Source organism: Balaenoptera physalus (assembly GCF_965194825.1).
Source record: "Balaenoptera physalus genome assembly, chromosome: 3".
Classification (NCBI taxonomy): domain Eukaryota; kingdom Metazoa; phylum Chordata; class Mammalia; order Artiodactyla; family Balaenopteridae; genus Balaenoptera; species Balaenoptera physalus.
In genome coordinates, this window is record NC_138890.1 from 120,678,000 (window position 1) to 120,691,014 (window position 13,015).

The 13,015-nt window shown below is 38.0% G+C and overlaps 1 protein-coding gene across 1 annotated transcript in view; it reads right to left on the reverse strand.

Moving 5' to 3' along the window:
• The window catches only part of TNPO1 (transportin 1), an 86,630-nt gene extending 85,694 nt beyond the window's left edge, over positions 1-936 (reverse strand). Inside the window, exon 1 of the mRNA XM_082457120.1 lies at positions 723-936. Within this exon, the coding sequence (XP_082313246.1) occupies positions 723-737 (15 nt within the window). The 5' untranslated portion in view covers positions 738-936. The remainder of the gene's footprint in view (positions 1-722) is intronic.
• Between the last annotated feature and the right edge of the window lie 12,079 nt (positions 937-13,015).

The following is a 13,015-nucleotide window of genomic DNA, read 5'->3' on the forward strand; positions in this document are numbered from 1 at the left end:
GTTTTTGAAGGATGAAAGCCATGCCCAAAACAGGTTGACTGTGGCGTGGGTCCGCTTCTCAGCAGCAGTTCCCTGTGGCGCGTTCGCGTGAGAGAAGTACAAAAGGGCAAAAGCGCAAAAAACACAAACCCACGCAAAACCCGGACAGTTACAAACATTAAAATTATGTACACATGTCGTGAAACCATGAGTCCCCAAGTGGAAAGAACCGCCTGGAGAAAGCGATCAGCCAGCGGAGTGTGGTGGCGATGCTGTGTGTGGACCAGGGACACCCGGGCAGAGGGGGCCGGGCGGGGACAAAGACCGGGCATCCGGGGCAGCGCCCGACAGTGCCCAGAACCCTCGGGAAGCAGGTGTCCCAGGGCAGCGACTGCGGTACCCAGGGCCCTGAAACGCCGCGGTTTAATGGTCAGGGGCAAAGGCTCCCCGAGGAACACACCCTCTTCCCACCGCCCCTAACGGGCTTCAGGCCCTAACCTCGGACACCTGAAGAGCCGCCGCCAGCCCCCTGCCCGGATCCCCAGGGACGCCCGGGCGGGCAGCTGTTGGGCTTAGAACCGCGCCGCCGCCGCCGCCGCCGCCGGGCTCCAAACGGCCGGGCGGGCACCGAGAAGGCGGCAGCGGGTCCGGCGCCTCTCCCCGCAGCCCGTCAGGCAGCTTCCGAACAGCTTGCCTCCGTTCCCGCCCTCCAGTCTGGGGCCGCGCACCCTCACGCCACCTACCCGGTCCCACACCATCCCAGAGGCCTCCGGCGCTCGGGCCCTCTGCCGCAGCGGCGTTGCCTCCCCTCCGGGGCCTGAAATGGCTGCGGAACAAAGAAAATCTGGGCTCCAGCGAGCGCCGGTCTGATTGGGCGTGGGCGGGGCCTGCCACGGGAACGTTCGGCGGCTGTCGCCTTGGCAACGGCGGCGGGGCTGGGAAAACCGCGGCCCGGGCCTGCGGGGCCTATGGGTCTACGCCCGGCGGCGCGTGGCAGCGGTTTCTAAGCCCGCGCTGCAGCCTCGGGTTTCGGCCCGCCGCCAGGCTTCCGCTCGCGCCCCCTGCGGCCGGCGCGCGGGCCCGAGCCTCTGGCTCACTGGAGGAGCCCGCACGGACGCTGCTCCGCGCTGTGAGGCCTCGACCAAAATGGCCTGTACGTGTGGCTGACTCCGAGCACGACGACCCTACCCCAGCCCAACTTCCATACCTCAGGACCACCTCCAAAGTGACAGCCCTTCCCGGGGAGCCTATTAAACACCGAACGTGCCGCATATTCCACAATAATACAGTTCCATCGCCGCTGGTAAAAAGTAGAACTGGCTTCAGTGGATAGATTCGGTGGACGGTCCTCCGCTAATATTGCAGGATAGCTTTTGAGGTATGCTGTATCTTAACACATCAACTGCTTTGTAGGTGAAATTAAATGCCTTCTAAAATTAGGTTTTACGTTTCCAGGCGTGTATTCATATAAAACTAGGTTCTTGCTCTTAGAAATAACAAGTCCTCCTCTCCGTAACCGGCCATCACGAGAAATTAAAATGTCTTCTATTTTCCGAACAGAAAATAATTCAAAATGGGAGAGGTAGACTTTTTATATACTCAATTATAATAATGGTAGTGAATAGATAAAAAGCAGTGCCCTTACCTGACGGTATTCTTCTATATAAATTTACTATATGTGAATATTTTATATTTGCATAGCTAGATCATTATTTCCTAAGGTGATGGTGCCGCTGATGATATGCTTCCTCACATGGTCAATGTGTCAAAAGGCCAACAGTTTTGACTATCCTACTTGCAAGTGCTGTATATATTATGTTTTGAAAATGTGTAGTGATTGTTGCCTTCCAGACATAGTCTAGATAAAATTAGAGTACCAATACTAGGAAGTGTTTTTATACTGAGACATCTTACTTGTTAATAAATTTGTTAATAATTTTCGTTTGCAACAACAATCATTTTACGAAAGAACAAGTTTATTTAACTTAAATTTTGAGTATAAAAGGACCATTTCTCCAGGACATGGAAGCAACCTAAGTGTCCATCGACAGATGAATGGATAAAGAAGATGTGGCACATATATACAATGGAATATTACTCAGCCATAAAAAGAAACGAAATTGAGTTATTTGTAGTGAGGTGGATGGACCTAGAGTCTGTCATACAGAGTGAAGTAAGTCAGAAAAGAGAAAAACAAATACCGTATGCTAACACATATCTATGGAATCTAAAAAAAAAAAAAAAAAACGGTTCTGAAGAACCTAGGTGCAGGACAGGAATAAAGACGCAGACATAAAGAATGGACTTGAGGACCCGGGGAGGGGGAAGGGTAAGCTGGGACGAAGTGAGAGAGTGGCATGGACGTATACACACTACCAAATGTAAAACAGATAGCTAGTGGGAAGCAGCCACATAGCACAGGGAGATCAGCTCGGTGCTTGGTGACCACCTAAAGGGGTGGGATAGGGAGGGTGGAAGGGAGATGCAAGAGGGAGGAGATATGGGGATATATATATATGTATGGCTGATTCACTTTGTTATAAAGCAGAAACCAACACACCATTGTAAAGCAGTTATACTCCAATAAACACGTTAAAAAAAAAAAGGACCATTTCTGTCATGAGGAAATTGAACATGGCAAGAAAAAAAATTTAACTAAAATATTCGTAATTATGATTTTAACATTTTCTGATGGTAATTCGATAGCAGTTGAATACAATAGCATACAGCAAAAAGAGGCCCCCAAAATAGGAATAGATTACCAAGAAAAAAATCTTAATGTAAACCTTCCTAAATGGTAGTTCAGTGTATCTGCAGGGATATGTGTCCAGATAACAAACAGGGTTTATTTCTGCATTTGAAAATTTCCATCATGGAATAGGGAGCCTTGTTCTGTACAAATGAGCGTGGATGTGGTATCTGTATTCTACTTTGCTAAAGAAAAATAACAGGAATACTTTTCAAATGTGTAGGAATAGCAAATAATGACCGATGTAAAGAACTATTGATTAAGTAATTAGTAAGGAATTCACCTGATTAATAGTTTGGAAATAATTGAAATGGATTGGAAAGAAGTGAAGTATTATTTAGTGTATGAGAGAGGATTTATTGGCCAAAATTTTTTGAAAGAAAAAATATTGATTACCAGTATTTTGAAATTAAGACTAGGCAAATTAAATATCCATTCTTTTATAAAATGTAAATGAAAGTGGATTAAAATTTTAATATAAAATAGTTCTGCAATGAATAAAGAGATACTTAGACATGTAGCCTTTTTATCTTTATCCTTTAGGTTAAATGAAAAATACATGTTTTAAACAGTAAATCTTCTTATCATTAGCAAGGATTTATTAACACAGCTTATTTTAGTTTACATTTCCTGTTATTTGTTTTCTCTTGGCACAGTTAGTGCATGAAGTAGCAGCTACCCAGTAGTGTTTTCTCTTTGTACCCAAATACAGTCCTGCAATGCTCATGTGATAAAACTTTGAAGAATTGTCAGTACTTTTTAATGACATATACTGAAATTAAAAACAGTAAATAAACTTTGAGTTTAACTTCAGAACCTATTACAGATATCTTATATTTTAAATTTCTGTATTAAAATTTATTTCTTAGGTAAAAAAATTGACCAAGATAAAAATCAAAGAATGGTAGAAATTACAAAATAGCATTAAAGGAGAAAACATACCTATAAGCTTTCACCTTGGAAGGAAAAGATGCTTACTCTAGGATGTAGCACTGTCAAAACAAGCATGAAGCTGGGAGGCAGAGGGCTTGTATGTACTTGCAAACACTTTCAGTTCTGTCCTTCTGAGCTTCACTTTCCTTGCTTTAAACAGGATTAAATATGAAAGTATATTAGGAGCGCATTAGCAGAGTGCCTGGCAGATAGTTAGAGGGCAATAAAAGACAGTATTACTAGGTATTAATATGTATAAAAGAGCAGATATTTGAGAAGGAGGAATGGTTATTGAAAAAATAATAGGACTGGAAATCTATAAGTTGTTAAATAAATATCTTTAATAGTAAATTATTAGTGAGTATATAGAAACTCAGAGAAGTGAAATAATCTACTAGATACAGGTAAGCTTCTAAAATAGAAAACTTCTAAGAAATGTTTCCATCTTATGCTTCTGGAAAGTTGGGAATTCTCATTCAATCCTTTAACACTAGGCAGTTTAAGGAATTGCCTTCCATTGAAATATGTTCAGATTGTCAATAAGGAAAAAACATTTAAAAAGTAATTGTTTAGAGGAATTTAATTCAAATATTGGAAGAGGACAGTTGTAGTCAATATTCAGAAATGTGTATATAATCTATAAGCATTTCTCATTTAAAGCAAACCCAAGATATAGTTTGAATGTACAGAAGAGATACACAAGGGAATTATTATTAACTGGGAAAGGATTAACTTCAAAGTCCCTTTAACTATTAATATCTCCTAGTGATTAAAATGTGATTCTATTTATAGAAAGGTCTACTTAGACTTCTGCTTCTGGGAAGATGGAGTAGACCTACTTTTCCCTCTTCCTCTCACTAAGTACAATGAAAAACCTTGAATATTACACATAAAACAAACATAAGACTCTGAAAGATGGAGAGAAGACAGACCAACTAGGGCCCTGGAAACCCAAGGAACATGATGGTTAGTTCCCTGGGTTTTCTTTTTGCCTCATATGTTCCAGACTTGAAACTGAAGAAGCTGGCTACCTGGGAGTGCCAATGGTACAGACAAAAAAAGGCCCAACAAAGTATTGCTCTCTTTAGCTGAAGGACCAGTAAAGGGGCAGTAAAGCAGATAGAAAACATTTAGACAATAAATGCTCTACTCCAGACAAAAACTATGAAAAAACACCCAAATATGACATCCCCCACCTCCCACTCATGCCAGCAAAGGTCTGGTGGAGAGCCTAGACTTCCACCCTCAGCAGGCTATAACAAGGTGCCCCAACCTCCCCTCCCCTCTTCTCATGTCAGATAATGTTAAGTAGAGAATTAGAACTTTCATCCCACTAGCCAGTAATGAGGAGCCTCCCACCTTGGGTGTCAGTGGAGGCCAAGTAGGGAACTTGGACTTCTCCCCCAACCTGGCAGTAATAAGGTGGTGCATGCTCCCCAACCCCACTTCCACTTGCATTGCTGTGTCAGAAAAAGCCAGCTAAAACAAAAGATTTAAATAAGACCTAAAATCTCATGGCACAATATCCTAAATGTCTAGATTTCAATTGAAAATCGATTGTCATGTTAAGAACTAGGAAGATTTCAAACTGTATATAAAAAAGACAATAAATGATAAAACCAAGATGATAGAGATGTTAGAATATCTGACAGATTTTAAAGCAGACAAAAATGCTTCAGTGCACAACTACAAAAACACTTGAAACAGAAAAAATAGAAAATCTCAGCAAAGTAGTAGAAGATATAAAAAAGAACCAAATGGAAATTTTAGAACTAAAAAATATAATAATTGGAGTAAAAAACTAAGTGGATGGGTTTAACAACACAGTGGAGGAGTACAAGGAAAGAATTAGTGAACTTGTAGATAGAAAAATAGAAATTACCCAATCTAACAATAGAGAGAAAATAGATTTTAAAAAAATGAACACAGTCTCATGGAGTTGAGTGACTATAACAAAAGATCTAACATTCATGTCATCAGAGTCCTGAAAGGAGAAAAGAAAGAAGGTGGGGCTAAAAATACTCAAAGAAATAATGGCTGAAAACTTCTGAAATTTGACAAAAGACATAAACTTACAGATTTAAGAAGTTGAGCAAATTTTCAACAAAAGTGCCCAAACAACTAAATGAGGGAAAGACAGTTTTCAACAAATAGTGCTGGGACAACTGAGTATCCACCTGCAAAAGAGTAAAATTGGACCCCTGCCTCATACCATATACAAAAATTAACTCAAAATGGATCATAGAACTAAATTTAAGAGGTAACACTGTAAAATTCTTGGAAGAAAACATAGAAGTAGATCTTTGTGACCTTGAGTTAGAAAAAGACTTCTTAGATATGACATCAAAAACACAAGCACCAAAAGAAAGCACTAGATAAATTGGACTTCAAAAAAATTTAAAACTTTTGTGCTTCAAAGGACACCATAAAGAGAGAAAGTGAAAAGACTACCCATCGAATGGAAAAAAAATATTTGCAAGTCACATATAGGAGACTTTTTCTAGAATAAAGAACTCATATCTCAATAATAAAAAAACAGATAACCTAAATAAAAATGGGCAAAGAATCTGTATAGACATCTCTCCAAATAAAATGTACAAATTGCCCATAAGCATTTGAAAAGATACTCAACATCATTAGCTATTAGGGAAATGCAAATCAAGACTATGAGACACAACCTCACACCCACTAAGACAGCTATAGTAAGAAGCACAGATAATAACAATATTGGCAAGGATGTGGGGAAGGGGGGGGATGTAAAATGCTACAGCTGCTTTGGAAAACAGTTTGGCATTTCTTCAAACAAACACAGAGTTACCATAACATCCAGCAATTCCACTCCTAATGGAAATGAAAACATATGTCTACACAAAGCTTATGCACAAATGTTCATAGCAGCATAGCAGCTATTTGTAATAGCCAAAAAGTGGAAACAACTCAAATGTCCATCAATTGATTAATGAATAAACAAAATATAGTATATCCATACAATGGAATATTAATTGGTATTTAAAAAATGAATAAAGTACTAATACATGCTACAATTTGAGTGAACCATGAAAACATTTTGCCAAATGAAAGAAGCCAATACAGAGGACCATGTATTATATTATTACATTTATATGAAATATCTAGAATAGGCAAATTTACAGAGACAGAAAGTAGATTAGTAGTTTCCAAGGATTGGAGGAGGGGAAATAGAGAGTGACTACCAGTAAGTATCAGAGGTTTCTTTTGGAGAGGATGAAAGCAGTCTAAAATTAGACAGTGGAGGTTGCACAACCCCATGAATATACTATAAAACACTTTATGGTAAACTTTAAAAGGGTGAATTTTATGGTATATAAATTATATCTCAGTAAAGCTGTTATTTAAAAAAATAAAGAAGACAAATGAAACCCAAATAGGATTAATCCAAAAAAAAAAACTCCATGCCAAGACACATAGTTCAACTTCTAAAAATTCAAAACAAAGGAAAAAACCCTGAAAGCTTAGGGAACAAGAAATGACGCCTTACCTATAAAAGATTATATGAACGACAGTGAATTTCACACCAGAAACCATGGAGGCCAAAAGGAAATAATACTGTTTTTCAAATGTTGAAAGGAAAGAACTATCAACCCAGAATCCTATATTCAGCACCAATATCCATTTAGGAATGAAGGGAAAATCATGACATTCTCAGATAAAGGAAAATTAAGAGATCTTGTCACTAGCAGACTTTTTCTAAAAGAATAGCTAAGGGAAGTACTCTAAGCAGGAAGGAAAGTATAAAAGAAGGAATATAGGAACCCTGGAAGAAAGAAGAACAGATTGAGCAAAAATACAGGTAAATATAATAGGTTTCCCTTCTTCTTCTTGAGTCTTCTAAATTATATTTGGTGCTTGAAGCAAAATTTATAACATTGTCTGATATGATTCTGAATGTATGTAGAAGAAATATTTAAGACAATTGTACTTTTAAATGGAGAAGGTAAAGAGACATAAAGGGAGATAAGGTTTCTGCACTTCACTTGAACTGGTAAAATGACAATACCAGTATACTCAGATAAGTTATACATACACTATATATATTATATATCATATATAAATATATGTAATTTAAATATATATATAATGTAATACCTAAAGCAACCAGTAAATAAGCTATATAAAATGATACGCTAAGAAACATTATAGGTAAATCTATATGGAATTCAAAAAATGTGTGAATAATCAACAGGAAAGCAGGAAAAGTAAAAAATAAAAAAAAAGAACAGACAGAAAACAAGAAATAAAATGACAGCCATAACATATCAATTACATTAAATATAAATGGTCTAAAAACATCATTGTATTTTGATTGGCAGGAGTGGATTAAAATCATGACCCAAGTATTAATATATGCAGTCTACAAGAAACTCACTTCAAATATGATATAAGCAGGTTGAAAGTAAAAGGAAATAATAAAGATAAGAGCAGAAATCACTGAAACTGAAAACAGAAAAACAATAAGGAAAATCAATGAAACAAAAAGCTTCTTGGGAAAAAAAACAATATAATTGACAAACCTCTAGCAAGACAGAAAAAGAAAGAAGACACAAATTACCAAAAACTCAGGAATGAAACAGGGGATATCACTACAGACCCTGCAGAAATCAAAAGGATGATAAAGGAATATTATGAACAACTCAGCACACATACATGTGAGAACTTAGATGAAATGCCAATTCCTTGAAAAGTACTAATTACCATAACTCAACAACATGAAATATATAATTTGAAATAGTGCTATAACTATTAAGGAAGTTGAATTCATAATTTCAAAACTCCCCGCAAAAGAAATCTCCAGGCCCAGATGGTTTCACTGGAGAGTTCTACCAAACATTTAAAGAATTAATACCAGTTATACACAATATCTTCTAGAAAAAGAGAAGAAGTGAAAACACTTCCTAACTCATTTTGTGTTGCTACTGTTACCCTGATACCAAAACAGACAAATATGGTATAAAGAAGAAAACTACAAACCAGTATCTCTCATAGATTCAAACATAGACTCAACATAGACTCAAAAATTCTTAACAAAATATTAGCAAATAAAATTCAGTAATATATAAAAAGAATTATATACAATGACCAAATGGGGTTTATTCCAGGGATGCAAGGCTAAATCATTGTTCAAAAACCAGTCAACATTAGCCATCAGAGGAATGCAAATTAAACCCAGGTGATGAGATATCACTACACACCCATCTGAATGGCTGAAACTAAAAAAAAATAATAATAATAACAACACCAAAATCTGATGAGAATTCAAAGAAACTGAATCACTCATATGTTGCTATTGGGAATATAAAATGGTACAGCCCCTCTGGAAAACAGTTTGGCACTTTCTTAAAAAATTAAACATGCGACCACTATATGACCCAGCAATTGCACTCTTGAGCATTTATCCCAGAGAAACAAAAACTTACTTGCACACAAAACCTGTCCATGAATGTTTATAGTAGCTTTATTTGTAATAGCCCCAAATTGGAAACAACCCAGATGTTCTTCAATGGATGAATGGTTAACAAAACTGTGGTATATTCATACCATGGAATACTACTCAGCAATAAAAAGAAACAAACTATTGATACACACAACAGCTTGGATGAATCTCCAGAGAATGATGAATGAAAAAAAGCTAATCCATGATTTCTTCTAGCAAAGTTCATTCTCTCTGTTTCATCTTCCTCTAGCCTTCTCTAACCTGTATCTTCAACCTCTCCCTCTCCACTGGATCCAAAACTTTGCCAGAATTAAACTGGATATGATTTTAATGTTTGTAAGAGTTGTGGGATTCTAAGTTAAGAAAGAATTCAAGATTCCATCAAGTTCAAAAGTCTTTTTAGGGTTGAAGGGAGAATACATCTGTGTATCTTAAGAGCCAAAGAAACACAACATCCAATCAAGTCATCAACCAGAATAAAAGATGCAGACCTCAGTGATAAACTAGTGCTCCACTAAGTGGACTTTGGGTGCCACAATGAGCAATCTGCCAAGTTATGAAGAACCTATTATAAACTATAAATAGGGACCAGTATGTTCCATCAGTGTTTCTGAGAAGACTCGAGTCAATGTCATGGCCTGAAATTTCTAATGATTGTGCAGTCTCAAACAAGCTAAGAACGAAGTATGTTAGTTAGGATTATATTCAGCTGCAAGTGACAGAAAACTTATAACAAGATAGTAATTTATCTCTCATGTAAACAGAGGCAGTTCACATCTGGTCTGGAAGATTCATAATTATCAGGGATGTAGGCTTCTCCATCTTGCTACTTTTCCATCCTTAATATGAAGCTCCTTTCTCAAGGTCTAATATGGAATACCAGATTTCAGCTTAGCCATTTACAACCACATCCCAGCCACTGGGAAGGAGAAAAAAAAGGAGAGGTATAGGACCCTCCCTTTCAGAAAGTTTCACACACCACTTTCATTTGTCATTAGCTAGAACTTTGTCACTTGCCATATGACACATACGTAGCTTAGCATCTAGGCTTAACTCCACTCCCAAAGAAAAGTCTAAGTTTTCCTCTCATTCCAGTCCAAGGCCTGGTTCCCAGAAATTGGATTCTGTCATTCTGAAAACTTCCCCAATGGCTTCCAATAACTCCTAGAATTAAATCCATATCATAGCTATAAAGCCCTACTTGATCTGGCCCTCACCGACTTTCTGACCTCATCTTCTACCTGTCTACTGCTTGCTGAGTGGGCTCCAGCCACACTGTCCCTCAAACATAGTGAGCTCATCTCCACCTTAGGCTGTCTACACTTGCTGTTTCCTCTGCTAGATTGCTATCCCCCTAGGACTTAACACAATGATCTCTCTTACCTCTTCAGATCTCAAAGATCCTGCTAGATATTATTCCTTGACCACCCTATTAAACCTCTATCTTCTTACCATGCTTAATTTTATTCATAGCATGTATCAATATCTAAAATCACATTCTCTATTTGTTTGAGGTTGTCCATCTCTTTCACTAAAATTCAGACTCCATTAGAGTGGGAACTTTGTCTATCTTACTAATAATCACATTATCAGTATTAAGAACAATGCCAGGCATAAAGTAGGTACTCAATAAATAGTTAGTGAATGGAAAAATAAATGGATGAATGGATGACTAGCTTGGTGAAACATTAAGAGAACCTAACTCCCTGGATTTGTTTCCATGCTACTAAGAAACCTTCTGATTATAACTTAACTTCCCACATAAATTTGATGATTGGAGAAACAACATTCTAATTGTTTTTGGACATGGACTGGTATTCTGGATCTTACGCATGTGTCTCCCCACATTTTGTTAACGAGAGTTTGCTCCTGAAAGGGAGATGTGCCTTTGGGTTTAGACTCTTTCCAGATGACCCCTTATCTTGCTGTGCATCTTCTTTTAGAACAGCACTAAGGACCCCCACCACTGGGCCGTGGTAACCCTATCAATATCAAGTTAAGGGCCCTGTGTGAGGCTCTGTCTAGAAGAACAACTCTGCTCCCTTTGTAATATTTCTAGGTCTGTATTTATCTTCAACTTAAAAAACTTTTGAGGAACACATCCATCAAGAGACACATATTACCAATTTACCATTTACTCCCTCTCCTGTACCCTCACAATACAACTTTGATTTTCTTTAAAAATTTTTTTAAGAAGTAGTGACCAGGGAGGTTAAAGGCAAACCTTTAGTTCCAGGCATATCTAGATTCAAATCCTGGCTTTGTCATCTTGGAGATGTCAGTTGACCTTTGGAATCCTTGGTTTCTTCATCTGTGTGCTGAAAATATTAGCTGTACCCACCGACTAGGGTTGTTGAGAAGATGAAAAGAGACTATGCTTGTAAAGGTTTTGTCACAGCACCTAGCACAAAGTAAGCACTCAATAAATGCCAGCTATTTGGAAAGAGTAATAATTTTTCCGGGTGAATTGAAAATAATGCTAATTATACTAACATTATTAACAGTATGATAGAGGAATGTGAACTTTTTTCTTTAAAAATGTTTATTTTTTGATAAATGTTTTGAGTGTTTGTGTTATACTCTACTAAAGAGGAATTGGGCAGATTGTCTAAACCCAGCAAGGCAGAAATAATGGCAAATAGTGGCAAAACTTAGTGAGAATGCTACCTAAAGTTATCTCAGATCCAGCTTTTTTATGCATGGAAAAGACTGGGTTAGTCCTCTCACCTCTTGGAGGATATTAATCAGAGTTACAAAACAAAGTTTTCTTCTACTGCCTGCATTCCGCCCCTCCCTACCCCCCAAGTTGTTTTTCTTCTTTTTATTTTGTCTCTGCCTTTCATTTCGGAGCTTTCCTTAAATGTCTGATGAGACTTGGCTCTCCATCCAAACATATTTAAGAGTAAGGCGCTGAAAAGCAGATTGTAGGCTCTGCTGTGATGGAGGAATTTGTGGACAGGTGGCCATCTCCATAGTGCAATGGGGCACTGAGACAACTTTTGTGTCAACAACTTTTCTGATGTCTTGATTGGGAGAAATAAGCCTGGCTCCTGGTGTTCTGTGACCAGGAACAGGTTATAAGGATGGAAGTGGGAGGTCTCATTGTTCATTATGCCTAACTCTGATTAGTCCTTTATTTTCATTTTGGTGCCATCCTTGTGCTCTACTGTGCCTGGAGTCCTCAAGTCTGGGGCCTCTCTGGTTCACTTCTTACCATTTTCTTAAGGTGAGACAAGAAAGAGTAGTCATCTGGCTTCATCGGGGAGGATAGGGTTCCAGTGTTCTCTTCAACCAGTTCTCCTGTTGTCAGTGCCACTCTGCATCTCTGCCTTTTTCAGTACCTCCAATTCCTGAGCTCTTCCTGGGCTCTATGGAGAGACTCAGCTTGCTTCAGTTTGGCATTAGGCACTTCGATTTCAGATTTCTCTTCTCTTTTAAGCCAGTTTCCACTTCTTCATCTGCTTTCCATCTCCACAAATTTGTTAACATTTCTTGTCTGCTATAGTGTCTTTCCAGCTGTCTTTGTGCTTGTGAATTTATACCTTAAAAAAAAATTTCCCTTACTGTCATTTTCAGGGGATTTCAGAAAAGAGAAAAATATGTCTAACAAGTTAAACTAGAATTTTTGATTCTACTTTTAAAAAGTAGCTGTTGGATGTTATACTGGACATGGTTTCATTTTTAATTTTGAGTAAGAAAGAGAGTATTTCAATGTATGTTATTTTGAGTCAGTAGGTTAGCAACTGGGAATTAAATATTTTAAAAATTAAATTTAGGTTTAATTCCAGTGATATCTTAGGAGTCAGTGTTATGATTTTGTTATAGCCCATAGGGAATTACATGAAATTGATCCAAATAAACTGCCATGTAATTTTTAATGTTTT